The 24,245-nt window shown below is 40.7% G+C and overlaps 2 protein-coding genes across 2 annotated transcripts in view; one reads left to right on the top strand and one right to left on the bottom strand.

Annotated features, from left to right (window-relative positions):
• Positions 1 to 24,245, top strand: part of Slc16a2 (solute carrier family 16 member 2) — a 134,146-nt gene that overhangs the window by 31,188 nt on the left and 78,713 nt on the right. The window lies entirely within an intron of this gene.
• LOC105944667 (DNA-directed RNA polymerases I, II, and III subunit RPABC4-like) lies at positions 14,840 to 15,016 on the bottom strand. Its single transcript, XM_045140417.1, has one exon. The coding sequence runs from the start codon at positions 15,014 to 15,016 to the stop codon at positions 14,840 to 14,842; it is 177 nt and encodes a 58-aa protein (XP_044996352.1).

The raw sequence follows: 24,245 nt of genomic DNA, 5'->3' as shown, positions 1-24,245 counted from the left end.
TTGGTATGCTTGACCATAATGTGACATGGGAGTCTTATGATTAGTTATGGGGTTACTTAGAGAGAAGTATTTGGATCTTCACATCTTAGTAACTCCAAATGGATCATAAGGAAGCAGGTAGATGAACTGTATGAAAGAGAATTGCTTATACAGAGGTCTCTATGTACACTGAAATGCTATCCCCCAAGGGTCTGTCCCACCTGTCATGGGACAAATGTCTCATAGGAGAATGTGATGGTAAATGTGCCACACTGATCAAATGGCTTTGGCATACTTCAGCCTTCCTGGTGTTATAAATAGGAGGGAATGAGCCTGGATTTAAATGTGTCATGATGTCAGAAAGAAAGGGGCTTGGAGGATCCCATGGTTGGGAAAAGGGCCAGAGGAGGCCCTTTATTTCAAGAAGGGAAAAGTTCAATGTCTCTGTCACTGCAAAGCAACTGTCAGAGCAAAATTTAAGCCATCCAGCAGCAGATTGATCCTTGACACCCTTGGATCCTAGTGAAATGACCAGAATAGAGCTGGCAAACCCACCAGGCATCCTCCAGACTGGACATGCATTGAGACAAAGCCAGCTAGTTCCCAGCATCCCTCCAACTGCCAATGTGCTCTCTCCATAGAGAATCACCTCTCCTGCTCTATGCAGGGTGATTTCGGAAATAGCCTTGTCAGCTTCAAAGTTAGGAAACGGAGAAGGGACTTGCCCACATCCCAGGCACCATTTTGAATTAGGGACTGAACAAAGAGCAACACAGAAAGGTGAAAGACAACTAAATGTTGGGGCCTCAAAGGTTATCTAGTGCAATGTTTTCAAAATGTATATTATAGAAGTTAAGAACAGTGACATATTCCTTGTGATACCAGTACTTCGGAGGCTGAGACAGGAGTATCCCAAGTTTGAGACTAGCCTGGTATATAGTAGAATCTTGGCTCAAAAAATTTTTAAGTAAGGGGATGGGGAGATAGCTCCATTAGTAAAGCCTGCTTCACAAGCCTGAGGACCTGAGTTCAGATCTTCAGTACCTATGTAAAGTGCTGGGTGTGGTGGCTTGTGCCTATAATCCCAGCACCAGGGAGATGGATACTGGGGAACACTGGGGCTTGCTGCTAGTTAGTCTAGCCAAATTGCTGAGCTCCAGGTCACACAAAGACACTCTGTCTCAAAAAAAAAAAAAAGTTTGACAGTGCTCCTGAGGGACAATACTCAAGGTTAGCCTCTGGTTTCCACACACGTGCATACGTATTCATGCATACATGTGCCCCTCCACACATGAACATGCATACACACATTAAAAATTTAACTATGGAAATGGGAGGCAGAGCCAGGAGAATGTAGAAGCTGGCATGAAGTGACAAAAACAAAACAATGGAGAGTGTGTATCAAGCAAAGTGGAAGGAGAGAACAAACAGCCTGGTGTTGTCTTTAGACCTACACGTGTGTGCCATGCCATGCCATGTGTACACTCACCTTCCCCCACACATGCCAGAATTTTAAAAAGGTTTTTTTAAAAAAAATTGTGTGTGTGTACACCAGGGTCTCTTGCTACTGCAAACAAATGCTTTTACAACTTTATATGGATGATTGGAAAATGAACCTGGCCTGAAAGGCTTTGCAAGCAAGCACCTTTAGCTGCTGAGCCATCTCCACAGCCCCTAACATTTTTTTTTTGGTTTTTCGAGGAAGGGTCTCACTCTAGCCCAGGGTGACCTGGAATGCACTATGGAGTCTCAGGGTGGCCTCGAACTCATGGCAATCCTCCTATCTCTGCCTCCCGAGTGCTGGGATTAAAGGCATGTACCACCATGCCTGGCACCCTAACATGTTTTTAAGTTGCATGTTATAACCCATTAGTAGGGTCATGAAATTAATTTCAAAGGTCACAATTCCATGTGAAAAATATAAAATACATTACAAAAGGCCAGTTTCTCACAGAGTAGAGGTATTACTGTTTTGTGAAATTTTCAGCATATATAAATACTCCATATAGCTTTAAATTTATGTTATCAACTATATGTAAATTTTACATCATGATACACATCATATATATATAAATGCATACATGATACATACCTTATTATATATATAATATATATAAATATAATAATATATTTTAATATATATTATATTATATATATAATATATATACATATCTTATTATATATATAATATATATAAATATAATAATATATTTTAATATATATTATATTATATATATAATATATATACATACCTTATTATATATATATATTACATATATATAATAAGGTATGTATCGTGTGCATGTGTGTGTGTGTGTGTGTGTGTGTGTGTGTGTGTGTGTAGCAGACAGATTCAGGTTCATTGAGATGAACTTCCAGACCAGGCACAGTTATGGAGGAAGGGATTTATTGAAACTTACAGATCCAGGGGAAGTTCCATAATGGCAGAAGAAGCTGTCCTGCCTTCACCGGACCAAGCAGAGAGAGAAAAGCACAAGCCCAAAAGCCACACAGCACAGCACACTTCAGGAACTCCACCTAGGTACAGTTTGCATATCTTTAGATTGAAATCTGAAACCCACCACCACACCTAAAGATCCACCCAGTGACATTGCCTCCAGCCAGGTGGCTGCAGAATACAAACTACAAACAAATAAACAACTGAATCTATTGGGGGCCATCTATTCTATTCAAACCACCACATCCTGTCCCTGGCCCCCAAAAGATTTATAGTCATCACACATTGTAAATTGTACTCAGTTCAATTTCAAAGGACCCCACATTGTTGACCAATTTAAGATATTAAGACCTGTAAAGGGCTGGAGAGATGGCTTAGCAGTTATGCACTTGCCTGTGAAGCCTAAGGACCCCGGTTCGAGGCTAGGTTCCACAGGCCCCATGTTAGCCAGATGCACAAGGGGGCGCACGCGTCTGGAGTTTGTTTGCAGTGGCTGGAAGCCCTGGCATGCCCATTCTCTCTCTCTGCCTCTATCTGTCTTTCTCTCTGTGTCTGTCCCTCTCAAATAAATAAATAAATAATTTTTAAAAAAAGACCTGTAAAATCCAACAAGTTAAACATTTCTAACATATAAAGGCACAGAGTAAACATTTTCAACTGCTATAAGGCCTAGCAAGGAGAGACTAAAACAATGCAAACTCAACCACCATCAAACAAACATCCAACTTCTGCAGTTCAAGTCCAGTACAACCAAAGACTGACAGTCTCCACATTTTCCAATTCCACCCCTCCAGCTGGGCAGAGTAGCCAGGGAACACTTCCATCTCAGGCCAACAGTGCACTCTATGGTAGCCCGTGCACAGTCTTGGTATATACAGAACATCTTCAGGTCTTCATGCAAACTATGGTCCATCTTCCAAAGGCTCTTTCAGCCTACCAGGGCATCATGCCTTACCTCATGCTGCATCTCAGCAGCAGCTCTGGGACCGTGTGCAATTCACGACCACTCCTCACACTTTCCAAAGGCTCTTTCAACCTATCAAGGCATCAGGCCCTACCTCATGCCGCATCTCAGTGGCAGCTCCTGGAAGCATGTGCAATTCACGACCACTCCTCGCATTTTTCATGCTTCTGAATCCAATACCAGGTGTACAGGACACAGCCATATTCTTAATTCAGGGACAAAACAAATCATAGGCTTGAAAAGCAGGTTCCTTCTCCAGTCAACTCTTTCCAAAAGTGTTTGCATTTCTATGATAGTCTTTCCTCACGCATCCTTTCCATGATAAAGCAATTGGACCATCTTCCTTAAGATTGCTAATGTGTTTGACAATAGCAGATTCAGTAACCTAAAACCAGTCTCAGTGCCTATAATTTTAACTTGCTTGAGGTTTTCCAGCTTAAAATCTTAAATCTTTCAGTCCAATATATCTAGTCAAGCACATCAGTCCATTAGAAATTTAACCTTGATCAAACTCTCTGGGCCTAGGAAGCAGGACGCAGCCAGCCCTTATGCCAGTAGCCCAGTTCCAACAAAGTCCTCTGCAGTCTTTCCTTCCCCTTAGAAATCTCATAAGCCAAACCTCGAAGTTCATTGCTGTCTTTTGCACTTAGCGTTCTCAGACTCTCATCAGAATAGTCCATAATACTTGGCTTACCACTCCAGAAGACATCTTCAGTTGCAAGCACCAAATCCATGCCTATTCCTCCAAAACAGAGGTTCCAAAAGATCAACATCCACATGGTCAGGTTCATCTCAGTCCACTCCTCGGTACCAAGTTCTGTAACAGACAGATTCAGGTTCACTGAGATGAACTTCCAGACCAGGCACAGTTATGGAGGAAGGGATTTATTGAAACTTACAGATCCAGGGGAAGTTCCATAATGGCAGAAGAAGCTGGCCTGCTTTCACAGGCCCATGCAGAGAGAGAGAAGCACAAGCCCAAAAGCCACACAGCACAGCACACTTCAGGAACTCCACCTAGGTACACTTTGCATATCTTTAGATTGAAATCTGAAACCCACCACCACACCTAAAAATCCACCCAGTGACATTGCCTGCAGCCACCTGGTTGGAGAATGCAAACTACAAACAAATAAACAGCTGAATCTATTGGGGACCATCTATTCTATTCAAACCACCACAGTATATATACACAGACATATAAATACACACAGTTTTTCCTTCACTAATGATCATATAACATAGTTTCAAGTGTCTTCAGTCTACAGTCCATTCTCTTCTAGACACACTCAAGTTCAAGATGGTTCTAAAGTGTGGGGTCCTCAGATCAGGCAGTGTTGCAGGTATCCTCTGCCCAGTGTAAAGTAAAACACAGCTGTCTCGTTTGTTCTGACAAGTATATTTTGAATAATTCAGTTAAAGATTTTCTCTTTTTTAACATTCTATTTATTTATTTGGGAGAGAGAATGAACACATCAGGGCCTCTAGCCATCTCAAACTCCAGACACATTTACCACCTTGTGCATCTGGCTTTAAGTGGGCACTGGGTCCTTATGCTTTGCAGGCAAGCACCTTAACCACTAATCCATCTTTCCAACCCCAAGATTTTCAATAACATAAAATATCACAAGTTGATACCTACTGAACTTACAGTTGCCTAAAACCCTAGGTGTCTCTCATACATGTCTCTGCTAAGCCCTCTATTGCTCCCTCTATTGCACCTGACCTTTCATACGACTCAACTCTTTTTTGATCCACTTGCACATCAATTCTATGACTGTCTTCATATATATTTAAGGCTTGTTTTCTTGGCTCAGAGAAAGCTGCATTTAAACCTCATATAGCTCTGCTTCAGTAGTTCACATTTATTTTCAGACCACTCATATATCCTCTGTGTCTGGCTTCCATGATACCCCCACTCCAGTCAAGCCCATATCAGCACTGTTTTCTTCCATGTATCCCAGACATAATTCAACCTCCAGGCCTTTGACTAAACTAAGCCCTCACTTATGATACCCTTACTAGTTTAATATATCTTTCATGGCACAACTTGGGTCACAACATCTTCCATGATATTTGATTTGACAGCACTAGATCATCTTGATCTCTCCTCTTTTTTTTTTTTTTGTTTTTTTGTTTTTTTGGTTTTCTAAGGTAGGCTCTCACTCTAGCTCAGGCTGACCTGGAATTCACTATGTATTCTCAGAGCGGCCTCGAACTCTCAGCAATCCTCCTACCTCTGCCTCCCGAGTGCTGGGATTAAAGGTGTGCGCCACCACGCCCAGCTTGATCTCTCCTCTTAATTGGTAAGTTTCTATTGCATTTCTTGCATATTATCTCACATTTAATTTATGTCAAAATACACACAGTCAGAATGACAATCATTAAGAAAACAAATAAATACTGGTGAGGGTGTAAGAATGTAAGCTCATCCAGCCATTATGGAGACCAGTGTGTAGTTTCCTCAAAAAAAAAATTTAAAAACTAGAACTACTATATCACCCAGCTATACTACTGGGCATTTACCTAAAGAATTTCAAGTCAATATATTACAGACATGCTTGCACATCAATGTTTATTGCAACACTATGCACAATGGCTAAGTTGTGGAATCAACTTAGGTTCTATCAAAAGAGGAATGGATAAAAATGTGTTATGTATACACCATGGGTTTTTTTTTCAGCCATAAAGAAAAATGAAGTTATGTTGTTTGTAGGAAAATGGATGCAACTAGAGATAAATATATTAAGTGAATTAAGTAAGTCTCAGAAAGACAAATACCATATGTGCTCTCTCATTTTTAGAACCTAGATTTTGTAGAGATACACAAAATCATGTATGTATAGATACATATATATGACAAGATGAAAGTAAAAGAAAAACTGTATAGGGGAACAAAGGGGAGTAGCGGGTTGGGGAGGGATGAGGAAGGAGAGGATAGAATATGCTCAAAGTAAGTATGTATTCTATGGAAAAAATACAGTACCATGTATAATGAATATATGCCATTTAAAAATAATATATAGGGGCTGGTGAGATGGCTTAGTGGTTAAAAGCATGTGCCTCATAACTGGAGTTTGGATTCCCAGAACATTCAAAGCAGGACACAAGTTAACACACATGTTTGTAATCCCAACATACCTATGGCAATGGGAGGCAGAGTCAGGAGAACCCCAAACTGCACAGGCAAGTTGGTCTGGTGTTCACAGTGGGTAAAAACAAAAACAAACAAACAAAAAAAACAAGAGTGGCCCTGTTGCAAACAAAATGAAAAGCTGATCCCCCAGGTTTGTTTTTTTCCTCTGACCTCAGATTTTTTTTTTATCTGACCTTCACTGCTTGCACCAGTACACACACACACACACACACACACACACACACACACAATTTTTAAAAGGAAATAGGTAGTTACATAGTATGGTGAATATAGATTAAAAAAAAAAGAAATACAAACTCACATATATATGATTGTCTTATCACAAATGGATTCTCCAAAGCCTGGGTTCAAATCAGTCTATAGTTCTCCCAGTAGGTTGTGTGTCTTTGGGCAAATCACTTAATCACTCTTTGTATCTCAGGTTAATCAAAAATCAGAATAATATTTAGGTTTTTGAGTTCTTTTAGATTCTAGAATTACCTGTCAGTTGGATAGCTGGGTCATTATTCACTGAGACATTACCTCTTACCCATAACTGATGGTTAACCCCACAATGCACGACCCATATTCCCCAATGAGGAGAGTCCCTGTGGAGGGGGAAGGGCAGGGAGGAGACTAAAGATGGTACCAATAGAACTGTATACACTGGGTACATAACTAATTAAAAAAAAGCTGCCATGCATTGTAAAAATTTAAAAAATCAGAATAATAGGACTGGAGAAATGGCTTAGTGGTTAAGGTACATGCCTGCAAAGCCTAAGGACTCAGGTTCAATTCTCCAGGTCCCATGTAAGCCAGATGCACATACATCTGGAGTTTGTTTGCAGTGGCTAGAGGCCCTGGCATGCTCATTATCACTCTCTCTTTTTCTCTCCCTCTCTCTATCTCTAATAAATAAATGTCTAAAATATTTTAAAAAATAATAATGAATAGGATTGTTTGGTAGCGTCAGTATATATTACTTAAAATCATATCTAGCACATATAAGCATTTAACTGTTAATTACTGTTATGATTATATGCTATATGCATTCACATATTTATCTTATTTTATCTGGGAGGAGGTTAGAGTGGAGATTTTTTTTATTTTGAGACAGTTTGGTGCCAGGCTGTGGGGACACTTAGAAGCTGGGTTTTTTTTTGTTTTGTTTTGTTTTATTTTGTTTTTTGTTTTAAGGTACAGTCATGTTCTAGCCCAGGCTGACCTGGAATTCACTATGTAGTCTCAGGCTGGCCTCGAACTCATGGTGAACCACCTACTTCTGCCTCCTGAGGAGCAATTGGGAATAAAAGAGAGGCCAGTAGAGCTATTTTCAGTATCTTGAGATGCTGGTCCAGATACATTTGAAAAATACTTAGATAGCATGGGAAAATTGTATGTCAAATCAAGATCATGGGGCTAGAAAGATGGCTCAACCGTTAAAGGTGCCTGCTTGCAAAGCTTGACAGCCCAGGTTTGATTCCCCAGTACTCACATTAAAAGCTAGATGCACAAAGTGGCTTATGATCTGGAGTTTGTTTGGAGCTGCAAGAGGCCCTGGTATACCTATACTCATTCTCATTCTCTCTCTCTCTCTCTTTCTCAATAAATAAATAAATGAATAAAATAAATAAATATTAAAGAATTAAGATTAGTATCACTATTACTATGTCTAAATATATGTGGTGCTATCAATACTACAGCATTCTAAAGAGCCCACACTTGAACACTAACCCTACCAACTGGAGGTCTTTTACAGGCCATTGAGACCAACCACTTCATTGCACTGGTGGAGGCATGGGGTGCAGAAAAAGATGGACTTGACAGGACCACACAGTAAAAACAGTGGCAAAATGACACTAATGTATTTCTCCTAGCTTAGAGGCAGTGTATACTTTCCACATGGTTCCCCATTCCCTCTGCTTATTATTCCTTTACTTCAATTCACTTGATCTGTCACCTATGATGGCATCAGACTGAACCTATAGGCTTCCTTTAGGGCAGTAGCCGTCAACCTCAGAAGCCCATCAGAATCCTCTGGAGATCATAAAAATTAGTGGCATCCTGGCTCTATCCCAGATAAATGAACTCATCATCTCTGAGGGAGGGGGTGATATTTTTTAAAGCTCCCTAGGTGATTCTAATGTAGAGTTGAAAACAAGAATCATTGCTCTAGAGAAAGCAAACGTCATATCTTTAGGACAGACTTCCTATGAAGGATAGACTATGAAATAGGCTTCACAACCATGGCACCATTGAATCCAGGCTATCTCACACCTCAGCATATATCAACTTCTGGTATATGGAGGTCCTAAAAGTCTGGGAGTATGAGTTTCATGATCACTGATGCTATCTTGAACACCACTGATCCTCCTGTCATTGCCTTTCCCTTAACCCTAAGTGAGAAATATTTTATTTCTAGCTTTCTTACTATCTTTGTTTAAAATATATCACAAAGACCTCTGAAGAGAGTGTCTGCCTATAGTGTAAAGCCCATAAACAATTTGACCCATTTCTGGCTTTTCTTGGCAGTTTCCACACAAGGCATGTTTTCTCTCCGGCTCCCTCAGGAGGTTCATGTTGAGTACTTAAAACCCTCTACTCACTTGCCATTCCTACACATACAACTTGCTTACTAACCACTAGGCTTTTATGGATAGCCAGTGGAAAGTAGAAGAAAGGGAGGGTCTGAGTCTTGGGACCCCCACCACACATTCAGCTCTCAGCCCAATTGTCTTGTTGGCTTTGGGACCAGAGAAATATGTAAGTTTGACTTGTGTTGAAATGAGAAAATAGAGCTAAGTGCATTTTCCCATGCTACTAGTGCTCTTTTGTGTGTGTGTGTGTGTGTGTGTGTGTGTGTGTATTGGTGTGTGTATTGGTGTGTGTAGGTCAGAGGACAACCTCAAGGTGTTCAACTCGCCTTCCATTTCTCTTTTTGATACAGGGTCTCAGTTGTTGGTTTTCTTGATGTATGCACCAGATTAACTGGCAGGATTGTTTCTGTATTCTTCTGGTTCCATCTCCCATTGCCATAGGGGCTTTGGGATCACAGATCACAAACACTTTGGACACTTTGTATCTGACTTTATGTGGGTGCTGGAAAGGATCAAACTCCAGTCACCAGTCTAGCAACCAAGCTCTTTTTAACTGCTGAGCCATCTCCCCAACCCAGTCTTTCCTTGTTAGAAAAAAAGATTTGTTGGCTTGGGTATTTAGCTCAGCAGTGGATCACTTGTCTAGCATGCCTGAAACCTTAGGTTCAATTCTAAGCACAACAAAAAAGGAAAATAAAAAGATTTTCTGACATATTCTACTAGTAAACCAAATGATTACTGATACTAATAAATAAAACATCTTCTTCAACATGCTACATTAACCTATCCTAAAATAGTATGGCCAAAAGGGATTAATAATGTTTGGCAACATATATTCACTTTTCTTTTTTAAGTGGTTTTTTCTCTTGGTTTTATTGAGGGTTAATTGACAAATAAAAATTGTAAATATGTGGATTTTACAATGTGATGATTTGATATATGCGTACATTGTGAAATGATTACCACATCCAACCTAATTAACACATCCATTGCCTCACAGTTACTTATGGCAAAGACACTTAAGATTTATGCTTTTAGCAAATTTAAGTATATATTACAATATTATTAGTTGTGTTCATTATGTATACAGTAAGTCTCCAAAACTTGTTCATTTTTTAATTGAATTTTTTACCCTTTAGCCAACATTTCCCCATGTCTCCTACCTCCCAGTCCCTGCTAACCATCATTCTCCTCTCTGTTTCAACTATTTCAGATTTAACAGATAAGTGAGATCATACAGTTATTTTGTCGTCTTGTGTTTGGTGTGCTTCACTTAGCAAAATGTCCTCCATATTCATTCATTTCTTACCAATGACAAGATTTCTTTCAAGATTGAATGACATTCCACTGTGAATAAAAGTCACACTTTCTTTATCTATTTATTTGTTGACAGATGCTTAGGTTGATTTCATATCATGAATATTGTGAATACTGCTACAATGAGAATTGGAATGCAGGTATCTTCTTGAGACACTGATTTCAAGGTTCTTATTTTCTACACACCCTTACCAGCAGTTGATTTCTCTTGTATTTTTTATAGGAGGAACAGTATTTATTTCAGGTTTGCAAAGCCAGGGGAAGTTCCATAATGGTAAAAGAGAGAAAAAACCACCAGCAACACCACCAAAACACACTCTGGTAACCCAGGCAGAGCTCAAACACTCTGCCCCCAGTAACACCTTAGGGTTGGACCCCGGGATGCTGTTACAGTGACACTTCTTCCAGCTAAGCAGCTGGAAATTCAACCTCTATCTTTAATAAAACATTTGAGTCTATTGGAGGACAGAAATTCAAATTACCACATTCCTCCATGTAAACCATGGCTTCACTAGCCTCTTTATCAGGGTCATCATGTCCTGTCTCATGCTGTGGCTCAACTGCAGCTCCTGGACCTGTGTGCATTTCATGACCCACTTGACACATTTTTCATGCTTTTAAAACAAATACCAGGTGTGCAGGACACAGTCATATTCTTAATTCAGGGACGAAATAAAACGTGACCTTGAAGAACAGGTTTCTTCCTTTCTAAAGAATTTGCATCCCTACCATTCAGTCTTTTCTCAGGCATCCTTTCCATTGTTTCAATGTAAGGTACTTGGGTCTTCATCCTTAAGATTGCTAATGTGTTTGACAATAGCTGCTTCAGTAACCTAAAACCAGTTTTGTGCCTGTAATTTTAAACTTGTTTGAATTTCTCCAATTTAAAATTTTACATCTCTCAGTTCCATAGCTTCAGCCAAGCACATCAGTCCATTACAAATTTAACCTTGATTTAACTCTGGGCCTGGGCAGCAGAATGCAGCCAGCCCTTATGCCAGTAGCCCAATTCTTACAAAGTTCTCTGAAGTCTTTTTTTCCCCTTAGAAAACCTCCAAATACAATTCTCTCTGCACTTACCATTTTCAAATTCTCACCAGAATAGCCCATAAAACTTGGCTGACAACCCTAGGAGGCATCTTCAGTTGCAAGTACCAAGTTATATCCAATTCTTCCAACAAAAAAGTTATAAAAGATCTAAATCCATATGGTCAGATTTATCACACAGCAACAACCCACTCTCTGGTACTAATTTCTGTCATAGTCAGGTCCATACTGCTTTGTTGAACCTCCAAACCAGACACAATTTATGGGAGGAACAGGATTTATTTCAGTCTTGCAGATCCAGGGGAAGTTATATAATGATAAAAGAGAGAAAAGGTACCACCAAAACACACTCTGGGAACCCAGCTCTTATATTTTTTATAAAGACCATCATAACATAAATGAGATGGTAGTTCATTGTGATTTTAATTTGTGTTTTCCTGTTGATTTATATTAAGCACCTTTCATGTACTTATTGGCTATTTGTATGTCTTCTTGGAGAAGTATCTATTGAGTTCCTTTGCCTGCTTTTAAACTAATGAGTTATAGGATTCCCTTATGCATTTTGGATATTAACCCATGTTGAATATATGGTTTGTAAATGTTTTCTCACAGTGGATAGATTGCCTTTATTTTTGTTTGTTTTCTTGAGCAGAGCTTTCAGTTTTCAGTAATCCAAATTGCTAATTTTTGCTGTTGCTGCCTATGGTTTTAGAGTCATGTCCAAAAAAATCATTGCCAAGACCAATGTCAATGATCTTTTCCCCTATATTTTCTTGTGGAAGTTCCAGGTATTACATTTGATTCTTTAATCCCTTTCATGTTAATGTTGTGTATGCTGTAAGTAAGACAAGGACCAAAGTTTCTTTTCCCTTTTTATAATGTTGAGTATTGAATCCATGCTAGGCAAGTACTTTTTCATTAAGCTACATTTCCCACCTTAATTTCTTTCTTTTGCATGTGTATTTCCAACTTTCTCAAGACCATGTACTGATGACACTTGAATTTCCCCATTGTGCATTCTTGGAACCATTGTCAGATTAGTTGTTCTATGCATATGCATGAACCTGTAGACATTTGGTCTGTGTATGTTTTTGCTATTATTGTAATATTTTGATTGCTATAGATTTGTACTATAATTTGAAATCAGGAATTGTGATGCTTTTAAGTTTATTCTTTCTCAAGATTGCTTTAGCTATTCAGAATCTTATGCCAGGATTTCTGGTTAAGATGGTGGCATAGGTACCACGCCAAAGCAGCCTAGGGGGGAAAAAAGACCAAAAAAACTCAGCAAAATACACACTTTTACTAAAAAATGAGGTGTATAGGAAATTGAAGTGACAGCAGAGAAATAGAAGAGAGCCAGAACATCCAGAGACTGCACAGGCCGGCAAAAGTGGCCCCCAGCAGCTCCGCCGACTGGGGCGGCAGCGCACCAGAAAGCCACCAGGCTTGGCTCGAGCCACAGGAAAATCCAGGTGTGGGGATTTTCCACTCACATTGGAGCTCTCAGCAACTCAGGAAACGTGAAGGGAGAGCGGCAGTGAGCAACAGAGGAGCAGACCAGAAGGTAGAAAAACACATGGAACAGCGAGAGAACCAGAGCAGCTGTGGCTCCCTCCCCTCCCCCACCGCCTGAGCCCAGCTCCAGCGAACAGAGCAGCAGTCCCGGGACCGGCCACGCCAACTTGAGCTGACAGCGGGACCCAAGCAGAAGCAGAGTCTGGCAGCAACATCAGCAGCTCCTACACCGGTAACAGTGGCCCCAGCAGCAGCAGATCCAGTAGCAGCAGCAGCGGCAGACCCAGCAGCAGCACACCCAGGAGCGGCAGCAGTGGCAGATCCCGCAGCAGCAGCTTCAGCAGCAGCAGCTACAGACCCAGCAGTGGCAGCTTTAGCAGCAGCAGTTCCAGCAGCGGGGGTGCTGATCTGCAGGGCCACACTTGCCAGGCTCGGTTTGCCATGCAGGAAAAGCCAGTGCCCAGCTCCAGAAATCAGAAAAGCAGCCTGACGACCCAGGCAGCAACTTGACTGAGACCAAAATCATCCAAGGTAACTGGGATTGCACCAGGGAAGGGTCTCACTTGGTCACAAGCTGACTTGGATCCCTCAACAGACCAGAAATCTTAACCTCTTTGTTGATAGAAGATCTGGTCATTATAATAACTACTCTTGCATACATACTTGGGGCTGTTTTTGATTGAGTGTGTACAGTGTTTAGTTAACTTTTAGAATCCACCTGTATTTTATTCCACTCAGCCTACTTGAATACTCCCATAGCAGGGAAACTCAACCCCTAGGAACACCTTTGTAGATACTCTAAGAGTCTTAAGAGCCACACCTAACACCTTAAGCTCCTACCCTGAAAATATATAACATCAAATCAATTGATACAGCTAAGAATACCCAGCTAGCTAGAAAATCCAAGCATTAACTTAATCCAAGATGCAAAAATATATACATTATAACACAAGAAACACTAAAAAGCAAGATGATATAAATCCACCTAAAAGTATTAATGCATCAGAAATGTCCTCCAGTGAGAACGAGTTAGAGGAAATGCCTGAGAAAGAGTTCAAAAGAATGATTGTAAATATGTTCAAAGAAACAGAATCTTATGCCAGGCATGGTGGCATACACCTTTAATCCCTGCACTTGGGAGGCAGATGTAGGAGTATCACCATGAGTTCGAGGCCAACCTGAGACAACATAGTGAATTCCAGGTCAACCTGGGCTAGAGGGAGAACCTACCTTAAAAACGAAACAAAAGCCGGGCGTGGTGGCACACGCCTTTAATCCCAGCCCTGGGGAGGCAGAGGTAGGAGGATCGCTGAGAGTTCGAGCCCACCCTGAGACTACAGAGTGAATTTCAGGTCAGCCTGAGCCAGAGTGAGACCCTACCTTGAAAAACAAACAAACAAAAAAAAAAAAAAAGAAAAGAAAAACGAAACAAAACAAAACAAAAAAACAATCTTATAATCTCATGGAGATGTTAAGGTTTTTTTTGTTTCTATGATAAATATAATTGGAATTTTGAAAGTAATTGCATTGACTCTGTACATCACTTTTGGTAGGTAGTGGGACATTTTGACAATGTTATTCCTTTTTTCCTTTCCTTTCTCTTTTTTTATTACAGAAGCAATTTTGTTCTTCATTGTATATCAGATTATATAATAAAAGTCACAGTGAACCAAAATTTCTTTATGCAGAGTATTAAAATACAATCTCGTTTGTAAAATGAAATTATACAGATATAGTGGTACTCATAAGTATGCTAACTCAAAGGCTATACAATAATGGGGAAATTAATGAGACAAATGAAGACATTTTTGAATTTTCATGTTTCATCCAGCATCAAAAATCACCAATCTTTTAGTCCTCTTCTTGTACATTATTCTGTATCCACACTGTCTACATCTTATTGGATCCCTGGAGTTAATTTCATTTTCTGTGTGATAGTCTCCACATAGGTAGATCACTGGCTGTTGCTTTGGGGGTTGGACATCCTTCTGGGTATTCATGTTAATCTCTAAGGGGAAAAGTAGCAACATAAAGCCCAGTGGCCACAGAGTTAAGATACAAGAAACCCAGAGCACCGACCCTATCTCAGCTTTCAGCAATAGGAAACCCCACCGGTGGGGAACTCGTATTTTTAACTGTTAGGCTTGCTATGGAGCTCAGGCAAACCTCCAAGTCATGTTTGCCCCTGCCTCTGCCTCCCCAGGGCTAGGGTAACAGGTGGGGGCCACCCTGGAGCTTTCTGACCTCACTGTCTATCTAGTTTTCCCCCAAATCCCCACTTCTATACTTACAGAAAGTAACCCATGATAATTCCCTCACTTTCCCCACTTTCCCCTTCACAGATCCACACTCCATCATACCCTTCCCTCTGTCCATTAGCCTCTTTTATTGTTTTGTTTTGTTTTTCGAGGTAGGGTCTCACTTTAGCCCAGGCTGACCTGGAATTCACTATGGAGTCTCAGGGTGGCCTCGAACTCACAGTGGGCCTCCTACCTCTGCTTCCCAAGTGCTGGGATTAAAGGCATGTGCCACCACGCCTGGCTTTAGTCTCTATTTTATTTTGATGTCATCATCTTTTCCTCCTATTATGAGGGCTTTTTTTGTTGTTGTTGTTTTGAGGCAGGGTCTTGCTCTAGCTCGGGATGACCTAGAATTCACTATGGAGTCTCAGGGTGGCCTCAAACTCATGGCGATCCTCCTACCTCTGCCTCCTAAATGCTGGGATTAAAGGCGTGCACCACCATGCCCGGCTTATGAGTGCTTTTGACCCATGTGCATAAGAAATAATTTATTTGTTCTTAATCAGTTTATTCCATCAATGTCTTAGCAAAATATGGATCTCTTGGGCTGGAGAGATGATTTAGCAGTTAAGCGCTTGCCTGTGAAGCCTAAGGACCCCAGTTCGAGGCTCGGTTCCCCAAGTCCCACATTAGCCAGATGCACAAGGGGGCACACGCAGTGGCTGGAAGCCCTGGCACACCCATCTTCTCTCTCTCCCTCTATCTGTCTTTCTCCCTGTGTCTGTGGCTCTCAAATAAATAAATAAATAAATGAACAAAAATATTTGAAAAAAAATATTGATCTCTAACATCCATGGTTAAACTTATTTCTAAGAATTTTATTGTTTTGGGTGTGATTATCATTTTAAGTAGTATTTTAATACCTTCCCCTAATTAATTTTCTACTCCTTTCCTTACCTCTTTCACTTAGAATGTGCTTGTTAAATCTCCTGAATTTTTTGTGAATTTTTAAAATGTCAAATTAAAGCTAGAGAAGTAAAGAAATTTCTATATACCAGTACTGTGGGATAATTGCTTATTCTAGCCAATGAAGTGGTGGTAAGTGGTATGGACAATCCATAAAATTCTGCTATTTCATCATACCCCTTCTAGCATCCCCTCATGGCAGTGACAGACCTCTGCTCTGGTCTCTATCTATAACTGAGTCATGATCCTAGTCTTCATCAAAAATTTCCCCTGCCTCCTCCCAAGTCTACAGCTGAGAAGTCTTATGGAAAAGAGGGCCCTCTTGGCTGGAGCTGAGTTGTCTTGTCAGTCAAAGGACAGAAGTGATGATTGGTGGTGGCCTCCAGTGGAAACAGTTAGCAAAGAGGCAGAAAACTTGCCAGTTTCTGGGGTTTTAGAAGAGGAAAGGACTCACTGAAATGTAAAGTTCACCTTTCCCTTCATGAAGTTCTGGTGCACTGTGAAATCTGGGGCTCTTCCACTTAGAATTATGTCACTGTAAGCAAGTGGCTTACATATATTCTCATCCAACAAACAGGTGCACTAACACCTCTATTACCTCCCTGTGCAATGGTGGGCAGTGAAGCCTATAAAATATAGAGGGAGGGCAATTTCAGCCAAATGTCAGTGTCTGTATCTTGGGTATAGTCCCAAGAGTCATATCCACTGTTAGAAGAATTAATAGCTATATATGACACTATTCAACTCCCACCTTACCTCCCTGACCAATCTTAGTTTTGGTCAATGGTCTATAGACATAAATGATTTAAAGAATAGGGAAGAATAGGGCAGGAAGAACAAGTAGAATCTGGACAAGGAATGGATCTAGACATTCAGGATGCTTAGAAGGGTTATAGGAATTGGATGGCTTTGCTCAACAACTGGCTGGGTGAGGTACACATGTACAGAATAAGTACTAGGATGAGGGCCATAGAAGGAAAGAGCCAACACTCAAGGTGGCTCTGACTTATGCCTCAGGCAGAGGCTTGTTGTCCCCATCTTCTTATATTCTTCCCCTCTACAGACTCAAGGTCCCAGCTGGGCCTATGGGCATAGGAAAGCAGACAAGCATAGCTGGACAAAGAAAGGGCATGGTATTCACTAAAGAAAGAGTTCTGTAGGACCCACCAGAATGATCCTTGTGGAGCTTCAACTACAGAAAGCATAACTGGCCCAAGGGTTTGGCCCCTACACTCTAAAATCTATCCCAGCATTTGTACTGAAGTCACATTTGCAACATGGCAGGGACACTAAGGTGGGTCAATTCCTAAGAGACACAGACTTCTGTCTTCTGGCAGACCTTTGCTTCTTGAAACCCTAATTGCTTTCGTAAATCTTTCTTGGAGTTATAAGGGAGGCCAGGAAGCTTCTACCCTACCTTCCTTCCTTTGCTCCTTCACTTATATTATAGTCTAATGGCTCTCCTGGCCTTTTCAGACTCCCTCTCTATCTGCTCTCATCTCCCTTAATAAATTCTTGGTTGTTTAATTCCATTTTATTATCTGCTTCTCTGAGATCCCAGACTAATACAAAATCTAACAAAGCTATATAATTAAACATTGGTCTGAAGTCTGGCCTTATACTCAGAGACATGGGCATTGGGAAGCCATGGGCCAAATTTTGAAAACAATAGATTTCTAAATATTGGAGCCCTAAAGTTTAAAGAGATTTGGTGAGTGGTCCAGATTTATTGCTCTGCTTTTACTTTAAGTCACTATCTCACAGAAATTTATTTTTAAAGTGTTTCAAGTCAGTATTTTATGTGCCTTCTTAAGGGAGAAGGTCTTTCTTTTTCTTGATATAGGGTCTCACTGTGTAGCCCAGGCTGGCCTGGAATTCACAATCCTCTTACTTCAGCCTCCTGAGTGCTAAAACTATAAGCGTTCATCACTATACCTAGCAGATATCTTTCTATAGTCTCGCTCATTTCCTCTTGTTCTCCATTTTGGACTGGGAGTCAAAGAAATATAAGTCCAGTTTTGCCTCTGACAAACCCTGGTAGACAAATACCTATATTCTCTATGACCTTCTCTTTCGGGGCTTCAGCTTTTAGTTTTTGTGGCTACCATTTTTATCTATTTTTTTTAAATTTAATTTATTAGTTTTTATTTCAGTGAATACAGGCAGTTTGGTACCATTATTTAGGCTCATCTGTGATCTACCCCCTCCCATTAGACCCTCCTTGTTAATGAAAATGGGTCGTGCATTGTGGAGTTAGCCCCCAGTTATTAGTATGATAAATGTCTCTGCAAATCATGACCCAACATGTGACTCTGACATTCTTTCCGCCCCCTCTTCCGCAAGATTTCCCTGAGCCATGTTGGGCTCATTTTTGGTCTGCTTCAGTGCTGAGGTGTTGGGGGCCTCTGAGGCTTTGGCTCTCTGATTTGGTAGGAGTTGATTTTTCTCTGCGTTGATCTCCTTCCCCTTTGTGTTGGTATCCAGTTCACAGGAAAACATCACCCTTGCTTATTTCGCCAGTTGTCCTTAGTTTCAGTTGGGCCCCTTTTGAGGTATGTTGGGGCAGCTCTCTTCTTAGGATCTGCATCTATCTGGAAAAGAGAAGCAGATTTTCCAACGGAGAGTAAGTTAGCACCCGGGAAATTGAGATAACACTTACTTTTTTGATAGACAGTTTGATAGGTGTAGGCCCTCTTATACCCTGTGATTGATGGTAGCTTGATATTGGAGAGTGGGCTTGTGTTTGGGTATGGTTCTGACTTGTTTCCCAGCTCCAGCTAAGGGTCTAGTACCACTGAGTGGATCAGTTAGCCAAATCAAGAGCAATTGATTCCTCACCATGGCTGTGTACCACAATTGCACTTGTGTGGGCATCACATCCGGTTATTTGTTGCTAATTAGGTTAAACAATGTGTTGCTTGGACAGATCTTGGTCATTTCCCCCAGTCGCCTATGTAGCGCCTTCTGGCACTAGACACGCTGACTGTCTGGGGACTGACTCTCTCCTGGCTTCCAGCCATGTCATTCCATTTTATGCGTCAGCTGTGTATGGAGTCTTCAGCAATAGGGTCTTATCACTGGCCTTTGGTGGGTCATCAAGTACTCTGACAGAAGTCTGTCATTGTTTTGGCAAACCTTGTAGGTTTCTCTGATCAAAAGCTCATTGTGGATGGTAGGCCCAAGCTGGATGTGGGGGATACAGGTCAGTGTCCACTAAGAAATTGAGGAAAAAGATAACTAATATACAAGAGTTAGAGAGGAGAGAGATAGAGGGGAGAGGGGGAGAGGGAGGGAGGGAAGATGTAGGAGATTTAGGTCAGTCTTGATCCTACCCTCTCTAGTGTCTTGTGGTTCAGGTGTTTCCTGTAAGGGTCTAGTGAAGGTTCAGCCATTTGGTCTGTCTTTTAGGAAGTAGAATTTTATGGTACCATTGCCGTTTGGGTCCGGATTACTGTTTTCCACCCTTTGATTCCCTCCCCGCCCTCCCATCCATCTTATTGTCTAGTCCATGAGGTGGTTGCTGGGTATGTAAGGCATCTTGGGCCCATTTTTATCTATTACCTCAATTCTATTCTTCAGAATGTGTAGTACTCAAGGGTTCCTGGAGGACAATGAATGCTGTATCAGAATGAGAGACATAAAGATGGGGAAAAGGAAGCAGGGAAGGAGTGGAGAGGACAGAAAGTAAAGAGATAGAGAAAGATCTTGAAAGTGGGGCACCCTGTGCATCCTGCCTCCAATTCTACCTAGTAGTTCCCTCACATGCAGTGATAGGCAACACACATTGTGACCTACTTTTCCAAGAAGTCTCTAGAGTTATAATGTTCTTTACCTTGCTTCTTTGCCCAGGATGGGTCTGCCACTAAGTGGCAGATACAGAGATAAAGAAGAGAGAATCAACCAAATTAAAGAAATTTTATGATTAAAAGGCATTCCAGCCCTTAGCTTTATATTTCTAAAAACTATCACTTTTTCTTGTTCCTAAAACAAAATAACTGACAAAAGTAACTTAAGGAAGAAACAGTTTATTTTAGTTCAGTTTGAGTGTACAATCCATCGTGGTGGGGAAGACATGGCAGCAGGGGCTTGGGGCAGCTGGTCACGTTGCATCCATAATGAAGAAGCAGAGAGAGATTAACAATGATGGCCAGCTGGCCTTTTTCTTTTTCAGCTCACCTCAATTAACATATCTAGAAACTCAGAGATTCATCTCCTAGGTGAATCTATATCCAATCAAATTAACAATAGAGGTTAATCATCCCAGAGATTTGAAATGTAATCATTTACAACCCATCCTAGGAGGCATTCAGGCTTAAACCCATGTTCAGCTCCATTTAGAGGGGCTAGGAAGCTTTGTTCCAAATATAACCCTGTCCCTTGCAGTTTCTTCAATACTGTCCTTTCTTCAAGAGAGGGCCTCTCCCAGCCCCATCCCTTTGAATGTCTTTACTGACTCCTCTTCCTTCTCATAACAGAAACCCCACTTATGTTGGTCCAGAGTCTTTAAAGAAGATTGTAAGAAGCCGCCCCCCCCCCACAAGATTGGGCAGGGCCTTTCAGGCATCCAGAGAGTATTTGAGAATCATGGTTGGTTGAGTTTTCTAGTTCCCATTTATCTTGGTTCTTTTTTGCTTATTTCGAAGTAGGTATCACTCTAGTCCAGGCGTACCTGGAAATCACTATTGTAGTCTCAGGGTGGCCTTGAACTCACAGCAATCCTCCTACCTCTGCCTGCCAAGTGCGTGTGCCACCACACCCTGCTCTAATTTGGTATTCTTATCCCACTCTTACCAAGCCTACTGCAGATCTAGGGAGTCTTCCAGAAAGGAAAGTGGAAAGTGTACATGCCTAGAAGACCATGCCCAAAGAAAAGCAGGACTTTAGGGGACAGAGTAGTGCTTAGAACTAGTATAATGCAGAGGTTCCTTAAGGGCTCAAAACATCTGTGAAAAAAAAAAATCTGAAGCCAATTTCCCATCAAAATAAAAGCCCTTAAGAAGCACAACCTATGGACACTGCAAGGCCATTTGGCCTGGGATACCAGAAGTGTTTGAGTCACCAACTTCTGCTTCTGTAATGTGGGACCATGTGCAGATCCCTTAACTTTTCTGTGGCTCAATTTCCCTATCTATAAAATGTGAGGACTAGACTATCATATTTAAGGATGGAAGTAAGATAGTAGCTAGCCAAGGAAAGGAGAGGTCTGCATTACTGTAGAAAGTGTTTTCAGAATTCACCATGAACTACAGCAGGGGAGTATGTGGATAAGGAGAAAGTAAATGAGAAAGTTAGCAGAGGTTCCAGCAGACTGACAAGCATCTCCATCATACCAGAGTATTCCTGCTTTTTTTTTTTAATCATTTATACTGAACATTTTAGTATACAATTGCAATTAGAAAAGAAAATGGGTTCTATGGATTTGGAAAGGTTTTAGCTTTCTTTTCCTTATCTTTTTATGGACAAATTTCATACATGTACATGGTGCACTTTGATCATAAGCCTCTCTTGTTACTCTCTCTTGTCCCCTCTTTCCATTCCCCTCAGCCCCTTCTTTTCAATTAGTCCCTCTTTGGCTTTGGAGTCTTTTTTGGCCCTCCACCATCCATGATGGAATGTTGATGGGCCCAATATTGTGTAAGTCTTGTTCAGCTAATGGCAGTTGCTGTAAGGTCATTAATGCAGTAGGCACTTCATGTCCTGAAGACAGAGTTCCACAGGACCCCTCCCCATCCCCTGGCTCTTAAGTTCTTTCTGACTTTTCTGCAATGTTCCTTGAGCCTTGGAGTGCATGATCAAGATGCCTCATTTTGTGTTGAGCACTCAATAGTCACTTCTTTCTCAGAACTTTGATGAGTTTTGAGTTTCCCCAGTGGTCACTGCAAATGGCAAAAACAAGCTTCTCTGAGCAAAGGTGAGAGCTGTGGGCATAAGCATGAAAATTTAGAGGGCAATGTGATGGGCACAACATATGCATTAAGCCAAATAATAGTAGTGGCTTCCCTCCTAGGGCCTATGACAAGAAAGGCTTTAGCTTTCTAACTTCTAGCTACAAATAGTGTTTAATTTTTATAGCTTCTGAAACAGTGCTAAAAATACTGAAGATAATTGGAAAGTTAGTTCAATAGCACCTACCGTAATTAATACGTTTGCTATAAAATCTAATTACAGTTTTACATCTTATTCAGGAATAATTGTTATATGGTAATCAGAGCATATTATATTTATGTAAGATGTTAAATTTTGACAAATATATATTCCTATAAAATCCATGCAATAATTTAGGATATATATATATATATATATATATATATATATATATATATGACCCAAAAGTTTCTTTATGCTCTTTTGCAGTCAATCCTCCCTTTCACTCCCATCCCCAAGTAACTACTGATATTCTTTCTATTACTGTAGATTAGTCAGCATTAAAAAATTATTTAAATTGGATTATATACTATCTACTTTTTGTATGGATATTCTTTTACTTGATATAATTATTTTGAAACTCAAAATAATCTATGAACATTTTATTCAGGTTTTTTTTTTTTGTATTTTAAAACAGAGTCTCTCTATGTAGCATGGACTGCCCAAAATCCCATGATCATCCAGCCTCAACTTCCCAACTGCTGAACTTACTATGCCCAACTCTCAATCTGTTCCTTTCTACTGCTGAGTAGTAGTCCATTGTGTGGCTATGCCAGTTTGTTTTAATTGCTTATCTGTACATAGACATTTGAACTGTTGCCAGCTTAGAGCTAGTAATCATTTGCCAGTATTTTTATTTTTTTTCGAGGTAGGGTCTCACTCTAGCTCAGGCTGACCTGAAATTCACTCTGTAGTTTTAAATATTTTGTTGTTGTTGTTCATTTTTTATTTATTTATTTGAGAGCAACAGACACAGGGAGAAAGACAGATAGAGGGAGAGAGATAGAATGAGTGCTCCAGGGCTTCCAGCCACTGCAAACGAACTCCAGAGCGTGCGCCCCCTTGTGCATCTGGCTAACGTGGGACCTGGGGAACCGAGCCTTGAACTGGGGTCCTTAGGCTTCACAGGCAAGCGCTTAACCGCTAAGCCTTCTCTCCAGCCCCACTCTGTAGTTTTAGAGTGGCCTCGAACTCACTGTGATCCTCCTACCTCTGCCTCCCAAGTGCTATGATTAAAGGGGCTCACCACCATGGCTGGCTAATTTACCAGTATTTTTATAACACTAATAACTTCCATTTTCTCTTTGTAAAAATTATTTAATTTATTTATTTCAGAAAGAGAGAGAGAATAGGCACATCAGGGCTGCCAGCCACTGTAAATGAACTCCAGATGCATGTTCCACCTTATCTGGCTTACATGAGTACTGGGTAATCAAGCCTGGGTCTTTAGGCTTTGAAAGCCAGCACCTTAACCACTAATCAATCTCTCCAGCCCATGACTTCCATTTTCATTTTTTTTTTAAGCAAAACTGATTTGTTTCTCTTTTGTACTCAAAGCTATTTCTGGTAGTTTTGTTGTGGTTGCTATTTTATATGCTTTGATGTTGTTACATCTCCCTGAGCATTGTGAATGAGTTTCTGAAAGCCTGTATAGGAAGACTTTCAGTTGAAAAAGGAATATGTATAAAGAGTTGTCCTGGAGGGGAATGAGAGGCAAAATCTCTTGTAAACATTTGATATATTTACTAAAACAAACCAATAAATACCAAATGCAGAAGATATTAATTATGTTTTATTTTTTAGGCCACCCTGAGACTACATGGTGAATTCCAGGTCAGCCTGGGCTACAGGGAGACCCTACCTGAAAAAACAAAAAAGACAAAATCTTTTCATTTATCCATTTGCAAGCAGAGAGAGAGAGAGATTGGGAGAGAGATTGGGAGAATGGGCACTCCAGAGCCTCTAGCCACTGCAAATGAACTTCAGGTGTATGTGCTACCTTGTGCATCTGGTTTTATGTAGGTACTGGGGAATCGAGCCTGGGTTATTAAGCTTTGCAGGCAAGTACTTTAACTGATGAGCCATGTCTCCAGTGCAA

Source organism: Jaculus jaculus, chromosome X (genome assembly GCF_020740685.1).
Source record: "Jaculus jaculus isolate mJacJac1 chromosome X, mJacJac1.mat.Y.cur, whole genome shotgun sequence".
Classification (NCBI taxonomy): Eukaryota; Metazoa; Chordata; class Mammalia; order Rodentia; family Dipodidae; genus Jaculus; species Jaculus jaculus.
This window is presented reverse-complemented; position numbering and strand designations above follow the sequence as displayed.

Excerpts from the sequence above, each read along its gene's own strand:
- LOC105944667 (XM_045140417.1), bottom strand. The coding sequence starts at position 15,016 with ATGAATACCCAGAAGGATGTCCAACCCCCAAAGCAACAGCCAGTGATC.